The sequence below is a fragment of the Poecile atricapillus genome, chromosome 12, assembly GCF_030490865.1.
Source record: "Poecile atricapillus isolate bPoeAtr1 chromosome 12, bPoeAtr1.hap1, whole genome shotgun sequence".
Classification (NCBI taxonomy): Eukaryota; Metazoa; Chordata; class Aves; order Passeriformes; family Paridae; genus Poecile; species Poecile atricapillus.
In genome coordinates this window covers 10,338,719-10,358,828 of record NC_081260.1, presented here as the reverse complement: position 1 = coordinate 10,358,828, position 20,110 = coordinate 10,338,719, and the positions used below count along the sequence as shown (strand labels likewise).

Below are 20,110 nucleotides of genomic sequence, written 5' to 3'. Positions count from 1 at the left end.
TCAGAAATGGAAGTGGTTTTTTAGCAAATATATCTTTTAACACCATACAAAATTACTTCCATCAAAACTACATGAATTATAGTAATATACAAGTCGATTTTATGATCATGCCATCAGAAAAATTCAATTGCATTGTTTTTATATCTAACAGTTTCACTAAATCCATTTTTATTGGGCTAAATTACACAAATGGTTAGCACATATTCTAATGAGCAAACTTATTTTAGTAGTTTTCTATACCTTTTCATATATGACTCTGTCACTGTGCCATCTGGTCACGGTCTCCAGCATACAGCATAAAAACCTGCCGTATCTACTGGCTTCATTTTCCGTGCAACTTGCAACTGTATATATAATATCAGAGAAAACCTGTGAATAGAGCAAGAAAATGTTACTATGACCTTACTGAATTACAAAAGCAAAAAACCTAACAAAAATGATACATTTCTCTCATCTAAACCACCATTAAGCTGGTTTCCAAATACAACAGACTTCTTATAAAATATTGTTTGTTTCCCCAACTGCTGATCCTTCACACCTAGCGCAGAATCCAAGCATACAGCTGCTGCTGACACACTGTTCAACAGTTCAAGTGTCTTCACTGATGTAATTGCTTTATTTTCAGATTAATAATGATTTGAGCTGGTATAAGTAAACATCTAGCCAAGCTGATGCAAAAGAGTTTTTTGTTGCTGGTGATGGACAATAAGAAAATGGCACACACAGCTAAAATGGGAAGATGAGAGCAGGTCATGGAAATACTGATTACTTAAAGGTTACAAAACCTGAAAACAACTCCTAAGACAGCTAATGACTTTGCTCTGAAATTCCAGACTCACTAGGGTAAAACACAAACAACATTTATTGAAAATAAACCCTTAAAGCTTTAAGAAAACTTTGATCATAAGATCTGAAATATAAAAGTGAACTTCTGATTGTCACAGATTCTAGAATGAAACACAACTTTCAAACTGATCTTGTTTACCTCTTTTGGGAAGCAGGGGGGACACTAGTTTGGGATGTTCATAGTGGTAATGATGTAGATACACACAGTTTTAGCTACTTACTCGGTCATAGCAGAGAAGTGTGGAGAAATTGGGTGTTTTCTGCTGATGCACCAGTTCAACAAAGTGAGCACAGTAAACTGCATCAATTGCCGAAAAAATGCATCGAGGAAATATACACAACTGTAAAAATTTGGTGATAGTCTCATTTTTGGTAGATTCTTCAAACAACAAAAGTTGAGAGGGGAAAAAAGAAAAGAAAAATGAAGTAAATTAATGGCTTATCATTCAACTACTCTCTTCCCAAGAAGTTCAGTATGACAGATCCATATTCTGGTGTTTGCACATTTGGCCACTTGTATTTCAGACATATCTTTGGCACTGATCAGAAAAAGTCAATATAAGTGCAACTGTTTGAGGGTGGAGATAGAATAGATGTAGCAAATGCTTATATCTTACTGCTAAAATTCTTCTTTCACACAAGGCTAAAAACACGTTCTGGGAAATCTTCAGTGAACTTCTCCACCTGCTCAAATTGTGTACATCAGCAAAGCAAACGCCACCTGCTATTTCCCTAGAACACTTTCTTTCATCTTTCTGCATTGGGCTGACTTTGTTTGGTTTCCTTCAAAACTGAAGAACATATTGTCTCTACAGAGTCCATTAATAATCATTTTTCCAATTAATCAAACACACAGAGGAATTTAAAGAACAGCCTTCAGTAAACCACTACCCCAATACACACCCATTTTGTGAAAGTTTCTCTCTACCACTCAGTAAACGACTGCACTGTATCAAGTTCAAGTTACCTGTTTCTGTTTGATCAACCATAGGTTGGTAAACTCAACAGCCCAACACATAGCCAAACTGGTCCCATGGCAATAAAGAACATAAAAACAAGCTGAGAGGAATTTACAGCATGAAAGCGAGATCAGAGGAAGTACAGAATCAAAGACTAAGTGGATTCAAAGTGCCCTCAAAGGAAGAACAGTCATGATCCTTACAAGAACCACTGGTGGTTTTGCACAGGCCACAATAATTCATAATTCCCAAGGTTTACTTGCTTCAATTTCGCAATGCTCACAGAATAAAGCTTGCTCAAGAAAGGACTGTCAAACTTTTACTTAACTAAAAACTTGATACTGACTTTGCTTAATTTTAGTATCTACCCCTCAAAGGTTATAACAAACATTTGATAACTAACAAAAAGGAAAAATCTACCAAGGGAATCACAGTTCATAGGACAATGTGTTGCTTCAGAAGTGTACAGACAAAGCAAGTAAAAGCCAGTCAGAATAAGTAGTCTCCAATTGCTAAAGCTACCTGTCTACTCTACCAAAAATTAACCTATTCATAAGGGTACAAACACTCTATCAAAAGTCTGTAGACAGGATGGCAGTCTTAAAAAAATTAAATATAAATAATTTAAAAAATAATAATAAAGCCCACTACTACAGTGGATGTGCTGTTCTACTTCCTCATGTAGTACAATTACAGATTATTTATTTTAATGAGCAAACTGCTGAAACTGTAAGTTTGCCTCTGGATACAACGCTGGGAAACTTCATTCAACTGAAGCCTGAGCACAAGAGCCTACAATAAGCTATTCCCAGTATACCACAAAGAGTTATGTGTATACCTATGCAAACTATTTTCTACACACTTTTGGGTGATTCTTTACATAGACAAATTTACAAAGTCACCTTTATACCAAGTTTTTATCAACGAGCAATTTTTCAACCAGTAATTTCTTGTAGTTCATTTACTACAGTACATTAAGTATTTATAGGGAACAGTGTTTCTTCATTAAACCAGTTGGATGGATCTTACATGAGTTGGACAACAAAACTCTTTTCCACTGGATTATGCTAGGCTTCTTGGGAACAGACGAACTACTACTTCCAGTTACAAACTCAAAGTTCATCCAGAGAAGAAAACTGACCAGAGAAAAACATTTCAGATTAACCATTCCACCAGAGTTCACAAGCAACATGAAACATTACAGACGTTTTGTAGGAGAAAAAACTTGATTCTGCTTGCTGCATATCTGCTCTATGAAACATGTGCATGCTGTCTCACTGAATGAGGCTGTTAGGCTGGCACAACACTTATCTTGTCATTGAAACAGGGTTTGGAACCCAAATTCTGGCATATTGCTCCTAATCACAGAACTCAAACAAACTAAGTTAACCCAAACCAGTCATTGAGACTTTACATGCCTACTTTTTGTTCTGTAGCAATTATACTAACTTAGCAGCATTCTAACTGCAGTTAACAAGTACAAGCCAGCTTGCAATTATAAGTTTCCACTGAATTGGTCAGTCTCTAACTTATTTTCTAAACTAGGGCAAAATTTAAAAAGTCTTGACATTGCAAGAAACAAAACTTCTCTATGAAAACCAATGACTCAGCATTTTCAAAGACACATTACATTCTAACTAAAAATTTACCTCACTAACAGACCTCATCATATAAAGAGATCAAATTTTCAAATTAACATTAACAGTATTATTGCAAGGAAGTTCTGGAGACAGTGATGACTATAAAAACATCCACAGCATTTCCCTTGGACACACTTACTTGCCAGAAGCCAGTTATCTTTCTCTAGTTTCAGTCTCTGCAGAACCCTCTGCACATGCTCCAACTGCTTCTTCTCCTCTTCAAGGAGCTTGTCCTGCAAAGCTGTGCAACGTTCTTTTTCTTTTTTCTTTTTATTTGGAGGCTATAAAATGTCAGTGTAACTAATTTAGTATTATACTAAAACTTGCTATAGATGGAGCAATATGTTCCTGGTAATACTAAAGAATACTTAAAAACCTTCTCACTCAAAAATGTTCTGCTCTAATAATCAACTGATTTTATGAATTTAATGGTTTAGTTACTATTTAAGTTAAGACAAGAGTGAACAGACAAACCATAGATACAGGTCTCAAGACCTGCTTTCTGAAATTGATTTTCCAGTAATTTTCACTTAGTGGAGTCATCAGTACTTTTAACATAGAAATTATGAAGGAAAGTCAATCCAGATTAGGTTAACGTGGCAAATCAGAATGGATGAACCAGGAGACAAAACTTCATAGATCTAAACAACCTTAATATAATACTTCACGAAAAGAAACACTTGCAAGGCTAGAAAAGTTTAAACTGAACCACAAAATGATATCAACATACCATTTCCTGATTGTCATCTATGGCTTTCATCTGGACTTTAAGTTTATTGACTTCTCTGTCATAGCTGCTGTGTGGCACGGCAAGGTCATACATTGTTAGAGACCAGAATGTAGCGTAAAACTGAGGGCTGATGTCATCCCATACTTTAGGGAGGTGCAGAGAAATCACAGCTTCGTGAACAGGAGCCATCACCAGCTCACATGATGTAATGTATTTGTGAACTTTGTGCTGCTGTTTATTTCCCTTCTCAGCTTTCTTTAGCTCATCATACTTTGACTGTGGATAAAAAAATAAAATAAATAAAAAACTGTAATCTACATATACAAAAATTAAACTTAATAGAATAATTTAACTTTTCTCAAAAACTTTTCTATACAACATTTACTACTGAAATGTCAGTACATAAAGCACTGAAGAACCTTATACAGAACCTTTAGTCTTCATCCTTATTGGATGGATTTATCGCTCTTCACTGATGCTGCTACCTGTTATAGTAACATACTATACTACACCAAGTAAAAACTGCTCTCCATATTGAATTTTTTAGATGCAGGAACAAATTAATTTCTGACACTTCCTGAGATAGCACACCATTTGCCAGCTGCAACACTTTCCTCCACAGCAAAAATCCACCTAAAACACCTGCAGCAGAACTTATACCTTCAAGGGAATAGGGAGGGAAAGAATTCCTCTTGATAGCCCAAGACATCCAAACAGGTGACTTCATTAGCTACTTCTGTCAGTTGTGTCAAAGCTGACACATGGGTCATATTTTCTAAAAAGATTAAGGATAACCTGTTCCAGCCCAAAGTTTCTATTTTTAATTCTACTCAGAAAACTTTGCAAGTTCTATTTAGCAAACAATTTTTATCTGGAACCTACCACATGTACTGGTAACAGGTATCAGAGCAGCACTGCGAGCAGACAAACAGAAGAGTTGTACTCACTGAAATGTGGTGTGCATACATGGGTCTTGAGAGGAAAAATGCAGCATCGTGAGGTGTGTGAAACTCATTACAAAGAACATCAATAGAAGGCACTCGCTTAATGTAATCCTCTGTGCTTAGATTGGATGCTAAAAACCCACCAAATTGTACCAAGGTGTCATGGCACTACAAGTAAAAAATACAAAAAGTTAGCAAACATTATTATTTTGTTCAACAATTAAGTTAGGGAGAGCTTCAAAGCTTGCTTTTTTAAAATTTTTCGCTTCTTGTTAAAAATGCTAACACCAAATAGTAGAGAAAAAAAAATCTAATGGGGGAAGAACAATAAAATAAGAAACTCCACCTAGAAAAGCCACCAGAACTCAAGAGCATTCTAATCCACCAAAATGGAATGCAACTAGTTCCTACTGCCTGAGGCAGCAAAGTATTTTTTTTAAAGAAAGGAAGTTTAATTTACCAAAGTAAGATTAGAAAAACACAATGGACACTTAAAAAATAAGAATTTAACTTTTTATGATAATGGATGCTTTGCTCTTTTACTCAGAGGTCACTTGTCAATATAATATACTTTTAATACACCCATATATTAAAATAGAGCAACCCTGCAATTAGTTTTAAAATTCCTATGTATTTTTATTTATTGCACTGTATTCTTATATATAATTCTAAACATTTTCATTATTTATGTGCTGAATCCTTACATACTGTGCTGATAAACTAGAAGTTAACAAAAAGGAGGGGATCTCATTAAAACAGGTGTTTTTACTTGCCTGATCATACAGTTTTCCCACCAGCTTCAGATGTTTTTCCCCTCCTTCTTGAAAGACAACACCATTTCTCTGTTGAGCCATAAGCAGGCACAGTGGGAGGGCAAGATCATGGTCCAATAAAGCATCTTTTAATCTCTGCGATGACTTCTTTGTATTCCTGATTTGACCAAAGTATCCACCCTGCACAGTACAGAAGAAGTTACCCAAGCTGGAAAATAGTGCATCACAAACGGAATCTATGTATGCTGACTGCAGAAATACTGATGAATTAACAGCCATAGAGTTTCCTGTCCATCAGTCAAACTCTCTGGATACTGAACTGCAATGTATGTATAGAAGAATCAGAAATTAACGAGTCTTGTATGTTTTAAATAGTTTTTGCTACTCCCCCGAGCAGGGCTGAGCCAGCAGGACTACACCACATCCAAGCTCAGTGGCTGCTGGAATGCACAGGTCTGTCATGTAACACTCTCTCCTTGAAAATGAGATGCTGTGGTGCACAAGAATTAAGGTTCACATCTCCACTACATTGGCTGCCTCTCTCAAGGCCTGTAAGCTCAAAAGAGGCAGAAATTCCAAGAAGGCACACACTTTTCTCAGCTATGCTGCCAGAGTTATTGAACCAGAGTCTTTAGAACCACAAATAAAAAGCAATAGTTATTATTAAATTTAACACAAACACACCTCAGCTTTCAGTTGTTCTCCACCAGTCATGGCTTCCAATTGTTCCATCGTCATTTCTTCCGTAATTTCTATCCCCGCCATTTTCTGCACTACCTCTTTTAAAATAAGCAAATCAAAGCTGCAAAGAAAACAGACAAGTGGAGTAAAAACAAGACAATTTGTTTAAGAACCGGAAGCTATGACACTCAATATATATTACATAGCAGCACCACAGTGCATGTTAAACAACATTCTCATTCTTTTTTCAAGAAGAAACTGGTATGTCAAGCACAAGGATTTCTTAATTGCAAGAAAAAAGCTTGTACTTAAAAGCAATGCAGTCATTCCACAGATGGATTTCAGAACCCCTTCAGAACACCTTAATTGTTTTTGAAGATGGTAGTGAATGTGGTGCTATTAAGTATCAGCAAATTAACCAAAGTTTATTGCTCCCTTTTGTTGCTGTCCATGTTTCAAACTATATCTACACAGTTATTTAATGAATATGGAATATTTTATATTTTGTTAAGAGTTTCTAGAATTGTACACAGCCTTAGAAATGCATTGGCAAAGGTAGTCTGGAGAGGTTACTTAGGAACATGAAAAACATCTTATTTTTACTTGAAACACAATATATAAAATATTCCATTACCCATCCTGCCCAGAGACTAGGTTTTACTTCCTGAATTCCATAAGGACAATGACTTTTCTTTGACAGAAGTATAGCAAATTGTATCCCAATCACACAAAACAAAGCAATGTTTTCCAGTTAACTTCTGAAATTTCTGTGACTTACTTATAAAAAGCATTGACCCATGCCTTCCAAAAGAAAGTACCATCTTTAAATAATTCATACAGCTTGTATTTTTGTTTGCTGTTCCAACCATAAGTACTTTTTTTTCTATGAACTGTGCAATACCAGCATAAGCTCCAATTCAAATACCTGAATATTGTAGTCCTGTGAAACTGGTCATACAGGTAAATCCATTTTATTTTTATGATCCCCAAGTACTAAACTGACCTTTTTTTTTTTTTCCCAAAATACTTTCAGTTGTAATTTTGGGAAAAAACAATAAACATTACTTACCCTTCCTCTGTAGCTCAATGTGATTGCCATCATCAGAACAAAAAGTAGGGACAGAGGAGCGTATGAGAGTGAATGTCTATGTTGCAAGGAAGGGGAAAAAAACTACATTTCTCAACATAACTACCCTAAAATAACATGCTGTGTTATCACCATTGGTAAGCTGCCATTCAACAACCATATGGGGATTTCTAATAAAAATAAGCTGATACTCACCTATGTGATAACATTAAAATTAAGTAAGTAAATGAAACAATACTACTAAGTGATGACAATGGAAAGACAAAAGGAAAAGTCAAACTGGAAAACTTGTTTTGAGTTATGATTGGCATTGACACAGGAAGAAGCAATTAAACTACCACTAAATTAATTAGATAAAGTATTTAAATAATATTAAAATGTTAAGAGCCATTCCTGCAGAGAAGACATGAGAAAAGAAAAACAAACTGTAACAGTCACACTGCTTTATATAATGGATGCTATTTTTTAAATAATGTACAATAACTTCCGTGATGTAATTACACACTGGCAGGTTTTTTTCCCCTGTCTGGTTAGCTGTTAAGAAAACTATTAAAATAAATTAAAGATGAAAAATCACTGTTTCAGGAATGTCACAGCAATACAATTAGAGGAAAAGTAATGTACTGAAGAGTATATCATTCTTTCTTTCTGGTATTTAACCTTCCCAGTGCTATGAACAGAGTTTACAAGTGCTAGAGCAACAACTACGTCAGGTGCCTGTGTATTGGCAAACACCTAAATAGCACTTTATAAAAGCTGAGTTTATAAGGATCCATTGAGCAATACTTGCCTTTTGCCAGCTTTCAGCTGGTTGGCCACATACTGCAGAAGGCCTGCAAGTTCAATTGGGTATTTTCGGAAAATGGCACCACAAAAGCTTGCCAGACCTAGAACAAAGGGAAACAGCTGTGACTTCACCTCTTTATTAACTAAACATAAACAAAGTGCACATGGCATCTTAGCAATACATGCATTTCTGTAATACAAAGGGAAAAACAATCCTATTGATTAAACTTGCCAGCTCTCCATTTTGTTGAAAATAGTAACCAGTAGGTGCAAGTGAAATATTGATCATAATGGTCAATGGTTCAATAGATCATGGGGAGGGGGGGGGCGTGTGTGAAGTATTTTAAACATATTGTAATAAATGAAACAAGAATACTAACTCTGCAGCCAGCTTGAGATTGTAGTGTCATCATGCTTCATTCTCTCCTTCTCAGGGTTTGCCAGTGCTTCAATGATACAATCTTTAATGGAGTTAAAGAGAGTATTTCTCCTCTACTTACAAGCACAAAAGTTACAGACTTGTTTTTCTGGCTTTTGTAATATATAAACATGATATATAAGCACAGTAAGCATTAACAGAGCTATGGCTTTAAAAAAATTAAAAAACATGAAAAAGTAACCTACAAGCAGTATTACCTCACTATTTACAAGATTACTATGCTTTCAAGAGTGAAAGTAGTAAAAACAATAATAATTTTCATAGTGTGAAATAATTAAGAGAGGATTCCATAACCCACTACAAATGCAAAGGTATTTGCAAACTTCACTAAAATTTCCAGCAAAAAGCAACAAGAAGAGAAAACACAATATTTACTCACAGATAACAGATTTAATCTGGCTACAACTGCAGCTTTATCAATAAGTGATGTAGTGATTTACATCAAAGGATACATGCCAAGACATCATAGTTCAGGGAAGTGAGGTATTTCAGCGAATCAACAACCGGAGTTATCAAGTTATCATATTTTTGTATTTGCGATAAAATCTGCAAGTTACAACAGACATTCAGCTGAACAGGGGCTTTTAACAAACTTGCCTTCAAAACCTACACAAAACATGCTTAAAATTAATTTTTCTAAGGTCCTAAACAACTGTCAAAGTAAGCAGGTAATCTCATTAATCTATCCAGTACCTTAAAGATATCGGTGAAACATGTCTCTAACATGTAAAAACCATTCTGTATATTTTCCCTTTTCAATTATCAGCAAATAAAATAATGAAAACATTTTTTTCCTATTATTTTTTTAAGAATCCTAAACCTTATCAGCAGGATTTCCTGTTGCTACAACACGTAGTTGTAATACAAGACTATTTAAAAAAAAAAACAACTGAAACCATGAAGCTAGGTCATGAAAGACTAGAAGTAAACTGTATTAATCAAGTTCCAGGATGCTCTCTTTGGTACATGACACACGTGTGCGTATTGCAGCAGTAATTTCTTCAAGTAAAATCTAAAAACTGGTAAATCAATGCCCTTAAGTCACAGTTGCGACTAAGATGGAGGCCCATCAACACATTTTAACACCTCTCCAGCACTCTGTAGCACCAAGCAATCTTAAAAATCCTTCCCAACTTCATAGGTGCATTTCAGACTTCAAAGCTTTGCATTTTCTTCTAATGACCCTGATCCATCTCCACCCCACTCATAGACAACTGTCAGAGTAACTTAACCTGAATTCACATTCTGCATAACCTGTACCTGAGACCCACCTCTGCTATCTGAAATTAAAACTTTTTCTGCAGTTGGTTTTTCAAGAGATGTTTCCATATTTAATATCTAAGTATTAATAAGTCATATTTAGTACCTTACTATGTGCACTACTAAAAAATTACTATATTTTAAAATTTGTATCAAAAGTAAAAAATAATGAAATTTGAACTGCAGGTCCCTTCCTGAACTTCAATTATCTGTTGTCAGGATGAAACAGCACTCAAATACAGGTAACTACATACATAATCAAATAAAATTGTAGGATTGCTGTGGCTGAGCTTCCCAATTTGTCTTCCAGAGGGTTTCACATTTTCCTTAGTTAAGCGCCTGTAAATAAGGACATATTTTATTACAAAAGACAAGCTAGAAGAATATTAAAACAGGTTAGTTTCACTGAAGAAACACCTTTTAGTCTCAGAGACTAAATTCTCGCTATCAAATGTGTTTTCAAGACATCTCAGCATAGAAATACTAATCCATTGAGAAATGGAAATTGAGAAATTCTCCAAGATGCAGACAGAACAACCAATTCAGTTGTCCCTCTATTACTATGGACCATATTCTAGCTTCAACTTCAAACATTTTGCTTTCAGAATTTGTCAGTGAAATCTGTACCACATACATCAAACGTGACAAATTTGTCTGTATCCTTGGTTATTTGATGGTTTTTAACCACAATACATTAAATATTAATTATAATTTTATATTATATATAATGTAATATAATTAAATATTACGTTAAACAAGGACTATTTGAGAAATTAGTAAGTCATTAGTCAGGGAATGTATTTGTCAAGCTTTTTTTTCTCCAGCTGGTAATATGGAATACACTGTATTACAGTTCATTATTATTTATGGGAATAGACCACTTACTTCATAATGTATTTGGCTCGGTCTATGGTTTGAGCTTTAACTTTCACAAGAAGTGGGTGACTATTATATGTTTCATTCTTCCATTGCCCATAGAGACGGTACCTGGAAAAGTTATACAGGAAAAGGAATTTCAGAACTGACATCTGAACAGCCCATTCCAAAGGATGGAAACAAATCATTCTACTCACCGGTACTGGTACGGAAAGGTTTTGAACATTCCCCATAATTCCTCAGACATGCATGCATTGCAGTCCATCAAGGAAAGAGATGGAAGCAAGACTTGATCAGTAATACTCAACAAACAGCTGAACAGAGTCTCCTGGGATAAAGACAAAACCCCAAGGTAACTATCTTAGAAGCAATGTTATACATGCCATGCACAGATGCATGAATGGAAAATTTGATTAAAAAACAAGTATACCACAAGATTAAGACTTCCAGAACAAAAATCTAAATAGGACCTAGAAATATCTATCATCATAAATCATTTAGTATATAATTTATGGACTATATATATTGTCAATATTTTATCTGCCTATATAAGATACCAGAACAAAGCTACTGCAATCTTCAGTAGGTTGCACTCATTTTCGAATCAAACATCCCATTAAAAAATGCATATTGTGTGGACTTGCATGAAGCACAACAACATAGGAAAAAGTTCATTTTGGCAACTGCTTTCAATGTATTAAGGTATTCCTTATCTTTACTTCCATTTTCAAAATTTCAGATAAAAACCTGAAAGCGTTATACATGTTTGCAGGACACGTTTCCAATGTCCATGTTTTCAGTATCCTATCCTGACCCTTTCTTAAACATTTCTCCTTTCCACTGAGCTATTCTAGAATAACTAGCAGCAACAACAATTTTAAAAAAAAATAAATAAATAAAAAGCAAAACCCAGAAAATATTTTTTTCTACAATGATTCAGGAAATCATGGTAAGTGAGAAAGGAATACATAACAATGAAAACTGCAGAAAATTCATACTGAAAACTTATTGATTAAAAAATAAAAAAAACCCACTTGTTTATTAAGTTAGATTTCAACTAAACATCTGGATTTCACTGTAAACGATCTTGATAATAAATTAGAAAATTTTGAAGTAAATAAATTAAGCAATTTAAAAAAAAATCATTGTACCAATAAACACCTCCCACTATGTCCAATTTGTCTTTATGCTTTTCCCCACCATGAAGTGTATTTATAGAATAAGTAGCTGGAGGATTCCAGCTGATTCTGAGCAAATAAGAAGTAAAATGCACATTTGGTCACCATTACAATCTTGCATAAAAACACCTTCGTCCAAAATAAACTCACCATTTTCTCTTTATCTTCTTGTTTGCTTCCATCAGACTGAAACTATAACAAAGACAATCATGTTAATTATAGTACAGTTAATGTAAGACAGCTTCAGCAGGGCTATCTCAGCAAAAGCATAAACCTGACAGGCCAAGCATCATTTAAATGTTTAATTTGCCACATCTGTCAGCATTAAAGTATTTTTAAACAGAAATTCAAATGCACAGATGAAATGCATTCCTTACATATAGAGAGGCTTTGTGCAATTTTGTCCAGAAAGAAATAATAGCTAAAGGTACAAGGAAACTTGCTATTACATATGAAATATTGAATTTTCTTACTGGAGAGGAAAAAAATGCCTAAGCATTCACCTTCTACCTAAAAAATCTGCAGCTACCAACAGCCATAGACTATTTCCCCATCTTTGTCTCACAATAACACCTTCTTAAGCTTTTAGTCTTCATTATTACATTACTTTTTCTCTCTGCTTGTTCCACTCACCATGAAAAGCATATTAAGCTATCACACCAGTAAGTCCACAATTATTTTAAAGGTACACTTTAGCATGAAAGCTGCAGTGCAGTGTTAGTATACTAACTTTTAAACTACTGTATGGGTTAACTTAAGAGTTAAATTACCTTCAGTTACAATATTTCTACTGTGTTAAATGTAGTTTCACAACTAGAACATGCTGATGGCAACAATGCATTAGAAATAACTTTCCCTGTGTTACCTTAACCACTCTGTCACTGACGAATTTCTTCACAGTTCCAGCCTAGAGCAAATAGCTAAAATGTTGCTCATTCTTGTCAGAAACACATTAAAACTGTTATATAAGTATATTTACAATAAACCTGCACAAGAGATTCTATAAGCAAGTAATCTCCATTTCACTGTGCATATCATCAGAAACAGGGCTTTCTCACAGACATTCAATACTTCAATTACAAAGCAGTCCTAATAGTCTGCTGACAGCAATAAAATGCATTAGTCCCTTAAAATTATAATTTCCAACTTAACTGCACTGTCATTGCAAAATATCACTGAAGTGAAATCAGTCTTCTCACTGGCCGCAAGAAATAAGCATACTATAAAGTGAGAGTATTTACCACTGGGAAATCTCACCATTCTAGACGAGAAGAAATTATAGAGATTTGGAAGTAGGGAAATAATTGACATTCCCATTATTTTATTACAAAGACTACATGGAACCCAAAGTTATTTTAGGTCTTTCACTTATCACTGCATCTTGGAACCTAACAAGAATAAATTTTCTTGACAAAATCTGCTACTTTGAACAAAAAGATCCTCAATCCCAAGAATTATCTGTGCTCTTAGCTCTGCATCATCAGGTATAGCTGGACATGAAAGCCTCCCCTCAGGCAGTATACAAACTATGAGCATTCCAATATTTGTTAGTTTCAGTGGAAATAAAAATACTTTTAAGAAAAAGAAAGTTATAAAACTGAAAATTTCCCCTCCAGTACCACTTAGATCAATCAAATTTTCTGTCATAAGTTAAAATAAAATGCTGGGTAACACCATCCATGATTTTTAAGTTTTGGGGAGGTGGACCGGTTGTTCATTGATAATAGCAGCAATTTCAAAATTATTTATTCCAAAGTTTCTTTGAGCTGCTGTCAAAAAAAAAAATTAAACCCCCTATTGTTAACTTGAGAATAAACCAGAAACTGCTAGTTCAATAGCAAAATTCCAGAAAAGCAGCAAAAGTAATCATAAGCCTCAATCTGAACTGAATATATTTTAAGGGAGTTCAGAATATAAATGCAACTTGCAGCCTTTTAAAACAGGTCACACTGCCAATCCTTCAATAGACAGACACATGGTAAAGATATGGTCACTAGACAGTAACCCATCTCAAGAGATCAATTAATTTCTGAAGTCAGCAACTTGAAGCAATTGCCACATTGAACTCATCCTTAGAAGAATCCAAAGATTTGTCACTGACACAAAATCAACAGCAGTAGCATTTTAACTAGACAGAATGGGGAAAAAACGTGAAGGATGCAACATCCTCTGCTTCCCAAGTAACCTAACAGCTGGAATAGAAAGCTGAAATTATTTGTACTGCACGTGTATTAGGCTCTCAGTCCTCATTGACTACATTGGTGCTGTAATAATGTAGAAGCTTCCAGGCAGTCCGTAGCATATGTCTGTTGGGTTTTTTAACTGTACACACACAGATAATATTTTAAAATATGAATACCAAAGTGGGAAACTAGATGTCACTAAATACCCATAGTTATAAACCTACAGTGTCTTAAGTTGTTCATAAAGATGTTTATAGATCATAAAATTGATCAAAAATTAAAATAAGATTATCCAAGTTTGTCCTGAGTCGAAACTTTTGTTTCAGCATTTGAATATCATACAATTAGCAGGACAAGCATTTTTTGACACCAGAATAATTCTTATTTTTTTATGTTTTGACCAGCTGTTGTGTCATACCAACCTCTTTCATAAATGCTTTTCCAAGGCGCACTACTTTTGCAAATAAAATGGGATCGTGGGACAGATGAGGACCAAGGTAACAAAGCATGTTGAACACTTCCTTTCTCAATTCCTCAAAGCTCTCTGCTTGTTTTGGTGCTCTCTTGTTCGGCAAAGAGGAAACAGGTGACCCTTTAGCTCCTTTAGGTACACCAACTCTGAAAAGTATAATGTGCAGCATTTCACATGAAACAGAACTCAAAACTTCAGAAATGTATCTATAATTAGGCTTATTAGTGAATTCACACTGAAAAGAAATTGTTTTTCCCCTGTGTAGCAGAATTGTGGTCGTCACTTTACCTGCGGTACAGAGGCTCAATTGTCACATGGACAAGCTGGCAAAGTGCAATTGCAATCGGCTTGTGTGAAGTAGAGTAAAACGGAGGCATCTGATCCATAATACTTTGTGCATGGTGCCAATCACCAATTTTTAATAAGGCTTCCAATAAGCCAAGTTTTTGATTATCAGGAGGCTGCAAGATAATAAAGAATAAGCGTGTTCATTAAGTCTCCTCAATACTTCTTAATCAGTTGCAATCCACAGCTAGAGAAAAAAGCCTTGTATATCACCTGTGTAGTAAAAACATATGCAAAATAACATTTAGCTAGACATTTAGACAATATGCAAACTTCAAAAGAAATTATACACCAGTCCATGTAGAATTTAACAACTGGATCAAAGAAAAAGTTAAAAATAAAATAGAAATTTATCAAGTTGTCTGATGTATGTCAGATACATATTTGATCTGATCACATATTTTTCAAACTGTCACAATCTGTTGCAGCTTATTTCCTTACAGGACACTTTAATAACAATACAAGCACTTAAGAATCCTTTATGCTATGTGTTTTTCTGGTTTTAAAAGCACAAACTTCTCTTGCAAAAGCAGATGAGAATAAAAAAAAGCTAGGCCATGCTCAAACCCTTTCTCTGTCCCAGTGTGCCTGTATGACAAGTTTCACATTAGCATCTGTTCTAGGAAATTATCTAGACTTAAGTGCAAGTCTATACAAAGTTTTCAAAAAATTCCCTTTGCAATACAGACATAAGAGGAAACAGGACTCTACAATTAAGGTCATGACTTGAAGCACTTTTTCAGGGGCATGGTAATGATATATTTTATTGTTATACCTCAGTTTTCCCTGGCTCCCACAGTAAGTATATTCTGAAGTGACTAACAGTAAGGAAAACTAGCTGTAAGTAGCTACAAGCCTAAGATTAAGTTTACACCCCGGGAAGGAAGATTACAAGTCTAGGACAAAATATTTTTATTATTTTAAAGCAAAATATTCTTTTAGTTAAACCACACAAGCAGAGGAGGCCTACTGACAAAAACAATAATTAATTATAAAACAGACACTCCTGTGGTTCTACTGTTTGGTTGTTTTAGTGGTTTGGGGTTTTTTTTCCCCGTTTAACACTGTCAAATATTTTTCTGATAGTTTTGAAAATAGAAAACTGAATAGCACACGGTAATATGTAGAGGAAAGCCAAGTAAGGTCTCTCTATTCATGCTGAACTTACGGAGCTCACATGCTGCTTGACTTTTGGGTAAGCAGGTTCTGACATGAGCTCTCCAAAAGCCAAGACATGTCTGGCACAGAGGGATCAGTCTGGAACTCCTGTCAAACCCATTCCTGCTGCCCATACTCTGACCTGCCTGGATGTCCTATCACAGAGTTATGGTAAATGCATCTTAAAAGGCAAAAGTAGACAGCACATTTGTCAAGACTAAATTCTCCATATTAGCCTCATGAGATAATAATGAATTTTAACCACACAAAATAAGCACTTTTTAGATTTAAAAGAAAAGTCAGGTCAATAACTTTTAAACATTGCTTTGTTTACACAGGCATTTATTCCATGATACTGTAGCAAAACTAGTACATTAAAATGACATGCTGGATACAGTGTGCCTAAACTTAGGCTGACAACAACTTTCACATGTAGTTACTCCCATAACTGCTATGAAGTGCCCAGCTAAGCACATACAAAAATACTTCTAACACAGAAACAAGCTTTTCAAGAAACAGCACAGATTGCGTAACAGTGTGTGCAGTAACAGAAATAGGTTTCTGTTAAGAACAGTTCTTATTTTTCCCATCATATAGGCTCAAACTTTGTCATTTTAATCCTTCAGAAAAATGCTGCAGTTTCTGCTAGAGCTTAAAATTCCCTAGCTCTTAATTCTAAAGCTTAACCATGAAAGCTGTTTTAATTCTTCTGACATTACTTGCAATGCATACACTCCTCATGTCCCATCAAGAGTTTATTTTTCCACTAGAACAGGGAGACAAGCAGACTTCAGAAAATTCTGGGTAGGCCCATCTGACAGCAGAGAAGATGGACCAAAGCACTGTGGCACAAGCAGGAGGTAGGGGGATTAGAAATTTAAAATGAGTGAAAGGAATCTGTTTAAGTGGCAGCTGTTGCTGCAATTGAGAGCCAGAGGACAGTGACTGAATCAGGTGCTGGAGGGAAGAAAATGGAATTAGATTTTTCAAGCTATGAAAGAAAAATGGAAGGCAGAAGGTCAGAGATTAACAGAATCAAGGGGGAGTAGAAGTAGGAATAGGTAGACAAACCAGATTGATAAGGAATCCAGCAGGATACAGAAATTCAAAAACAGAAACCATCAAGACTGATGAATCCCTCTCCATACTCCCCCCCCTAAGCATGCAACTTAAAAATGCATATATCAAGCATTTATTTTTCTTTTTTTATTTTTGTTTTAAATATGGTGTTTAAGAAGTACTTAAGCACTCAAATGAAGATGACAACAGACTGGCCTCTAAGAGATCAAATAATTTTGTTTCTAAAATAAGGCTTGGACACACTAAATCAAATTAGACCTAGAGCAATATGAATTTGACATAGTAGAAACTTTAAAGAAGAGTATAAATTTACACGTATGGAGATGCAGGCTTAAAGGAAAGTACGGTGAGCAGTTACAACTAAAAATCTTCATTGATAAGCTTTTTCTACTATGGAGGATAATTATACCAATATTCCTAAGTCTGGCAATTCTTTATTGTCCCAATTCTTGATTGAGACAACTTATGTTTTATTTTTATGAAATCAACTAGAATTATACTATCATGAAGCCTTGAAGTACAGTTGTTAAAGGCTGTGATGTGTATAAATGCTGGGGCCTACTTATTTGAGCCAATACAACAAAAAGAGAGGGAAGAAATCAATTAGCTATTAAACCAAGAATCTTTTATGTACAGAAATCCAGAATAAACCCCAAACCACACACTTTTGCACATTCAATATAACAGAAGTGCAGTCAGAAGACAAATACAAGCCATCCAAGAAGTACGTAACTGCTTTTTAAATAAATACAAGTATGTTTTTATAACAATTGTTTTGTTTAATGTAATTCAAATAATTTTACTTAAAAGAAAGCTACTCAGTCATACCTTTTCAGTTTTCTCCTCCTCTTTTTCCTTTTCTTTCTCCTTTTCCTCAGTCTTTTCAGATGATAAGACAACCATTGTAAGTTTTCTGACAATTTGTTTAGCTTCCACTATCTCTCGCTTGTGCTCCTCAATGATGGCATTATCCCCTGGTAGAAGCTGAAAAAACAGAACGTATCTGAAAACTGAAGTGATAACTGCTACTGTGGATCACCTGAGCTTGGAGAACTTTCTCCTTTCTTGCTACTAATCTGACAGTCTTTCAGGAAATCAATTTCTTTTCCTTGCTGCAATCATCCCAAACAGGGAATTACACTAATAGTAGACCATTCTGAAATCAAGGACTCATGAGAAATAAAACTACACTACTTCTTCACAACCATTTGATGTCTGTTGCCCTCCAATTTACCATTCTTCAAGTTTACCAATTTATCTTTATGGCAACAATTACACACATACTCCATGATAACATTAACACAACTCAGTGCCTCTAATCCAAATGAATATTCAAAATACTGCTCATCTAAAGAGAAGAAAAATTTAATCACCTAGGAAAACTAGGTAACTAGGTAACCTACTTAGCCACACTTTGATTGCACCTTTATTTTAAAGAAATACCATTTAAAGCTTACCAAATTTTTTATTTATGAGCAACATGGGTTAAACATATGTAACATCTGTTCTTTAAAAATTATCTTAGATAAAGTACATAGTATGAAAAAAAAACTCAGCATAGTTTTGTACTTGTGAATAATCAGGGTGAGGAATATAAACCTACACTCAGAAATTAAAAGGTCAAGTTGTGAGGCAGACAAAAAGCTCTTTTTCTGACAAAGCCAAACTTCAACTCAGCTCCTGAAACCAAGATCACACTTTGCTGCAAGTAAGCAATCAAAATTTTCTGCAGTCATGACCTATTTGGTACACTCATCTTTCTTTCTAATGTTTTAACAGGAGAAGATTTTTATCGTTTTTTCTTTGCCCAAAGTGATCATTGAAAGAAGAAAGAATTACTCCATTTCACAGAAATTTGGGGGAGAACAAATCACACTTGGAAAGGTAAAAGGTTTAAGGAGCTGCATTTTTCTAATTTGAGAAATGAACTACTAAAAAAAAAGGAAAAAAAAGGAAAACTACTAAGCTTCACCAGAAGTACCTAGTGTGGAATTTCAATGGGTAAATTGTATCTTTAGGATGCCATACTTTCTTTCTATATGGCTGTGTGTATACACACACTAATTGAGAACAGTTTTTACCAGCATCAAAGGGCAGGGAGGGCAGAGGTGGGAAGAACACTCTTTTAATATGAGCAATAATCCAGGTAATGCTCTCATATGGGAGCCACACAATGAACATCCCTCCAGACTGAACACCAACATGCTCATTATTTGATAGAAACTTTCACAGCAAGTTAAATTAAGCCTGAACTGAAAAGAGATAAAAAAAATATACCATCCTAAACATGCGAAGACAGAGACTGGCAGAGAGATTCTGGAATGAGATTGAGAATCACCATCATGCAGGTGAACAGTGCAAATGTCTGCAGGGACCCTCAAGCTGTGAGACTGGCAGAAAACATGCCCATACCTGCACAAGTCTGCGCTGAGATTACACAAGTCACTGTAAGCCCAAGTCTGAGCATGTTTTGTAAGCTTACAAACATTATCTTAAAAACAAGCATTATCGTCACACATTCCTCACTCCACACCATTTATCTGAGACATGCAGTCCTACTCTTGCTCCACCCCACATTTTCAGCCAAAATACTCCTAAGAAGCCAGGGACAGTTATTAACAAGTCAATATTGATGAGATTGTGACTAAGGCTATGAAATGCCACAAAAATGAA

The 20,110-nt window shown here is 35.1% G+C and overlaps 1 protein-coding gene across 9 annotated transcripts in view; it reads right to left on the bottom strand.

Annotated features, from left to right (window-relative positions):
• The window catches only part of THOC2 (THO complex subunit 2), a 49,575-nt gene that overhangs the window by 13,917 nt on the left and 15,548 nt on the right, over nt 1-20,110 (bottom strand). For 7 of the 9 annotated variants that reach the window (XR_009278520.1, XR_009278521.1, XM_058847499.1 and 4 more), the window contains 18 exons: nt 18,266-18,421; nt 15,143-15,315; nt 14,805-15,000; nt 13,065-13,106; nt 12,350-12,391; nt 11,219-11,349; nt 11,031-11,132; nt 10,400-10,484; nt 9,338-9,431; nt 8,827-8,907; nt 8,451-8,547; nt 6,577-6,694; nt 5,893-6,072; nt 5,123-5,287; nt 4,176-4,451; nt 3,585-3,726; nt 1,068-1,225; nt 241-369 (listed from right to left, as the gene is read on the bottom strand). Coding sequence is in view for 7 of the 9 variants with exons in the window: in XM_058847499.1 (XP_058703482.1) it covers nt 241-369; nt 1,068-1,225; nt 3,585-3,726; nt 4,176-4,451; nt 5,123-5,287; nt 5,893-6,072; nt 6,577-6,694; nt 8,451-8,547; nt 8,827-8,907; nt 9,338-9,431; nt 10,400-10,484; nt 11,031-11,132; nt 11,219-11,349; nt 12,350-12,391; nt 13,065-13,106; nt 14,805-15,000; nt 15,143-15,315; nt 18,266-18,421 (2,367 nt within the window). In the remaining 2 variants the exon portion in view is untranslated. The remainder of the gene's footprint in view (nt 1-240; nt 370-1,067; nt 1,226-3,584; nt 3,727-4,175; nt 4,452-5,122; nt 5,288-5,892; nt 6,073-6,576; nt 6,695-8,450; nt 8,548-8,826; nt 8,908-9,337; nt 9,432-10,399; nt 10,485-11,030; nt 11,133-11,218; nt 11,350-12,349; nt 12,392-13,064; nt 13,107-14,804; nt 15,001-15,142; nt 15,316-18,265; nt 18,422-20,110) is intronic. The other 2 variants (XM_058847501.1, XM_058847506.1) reach the window with 1 other exon arrangement.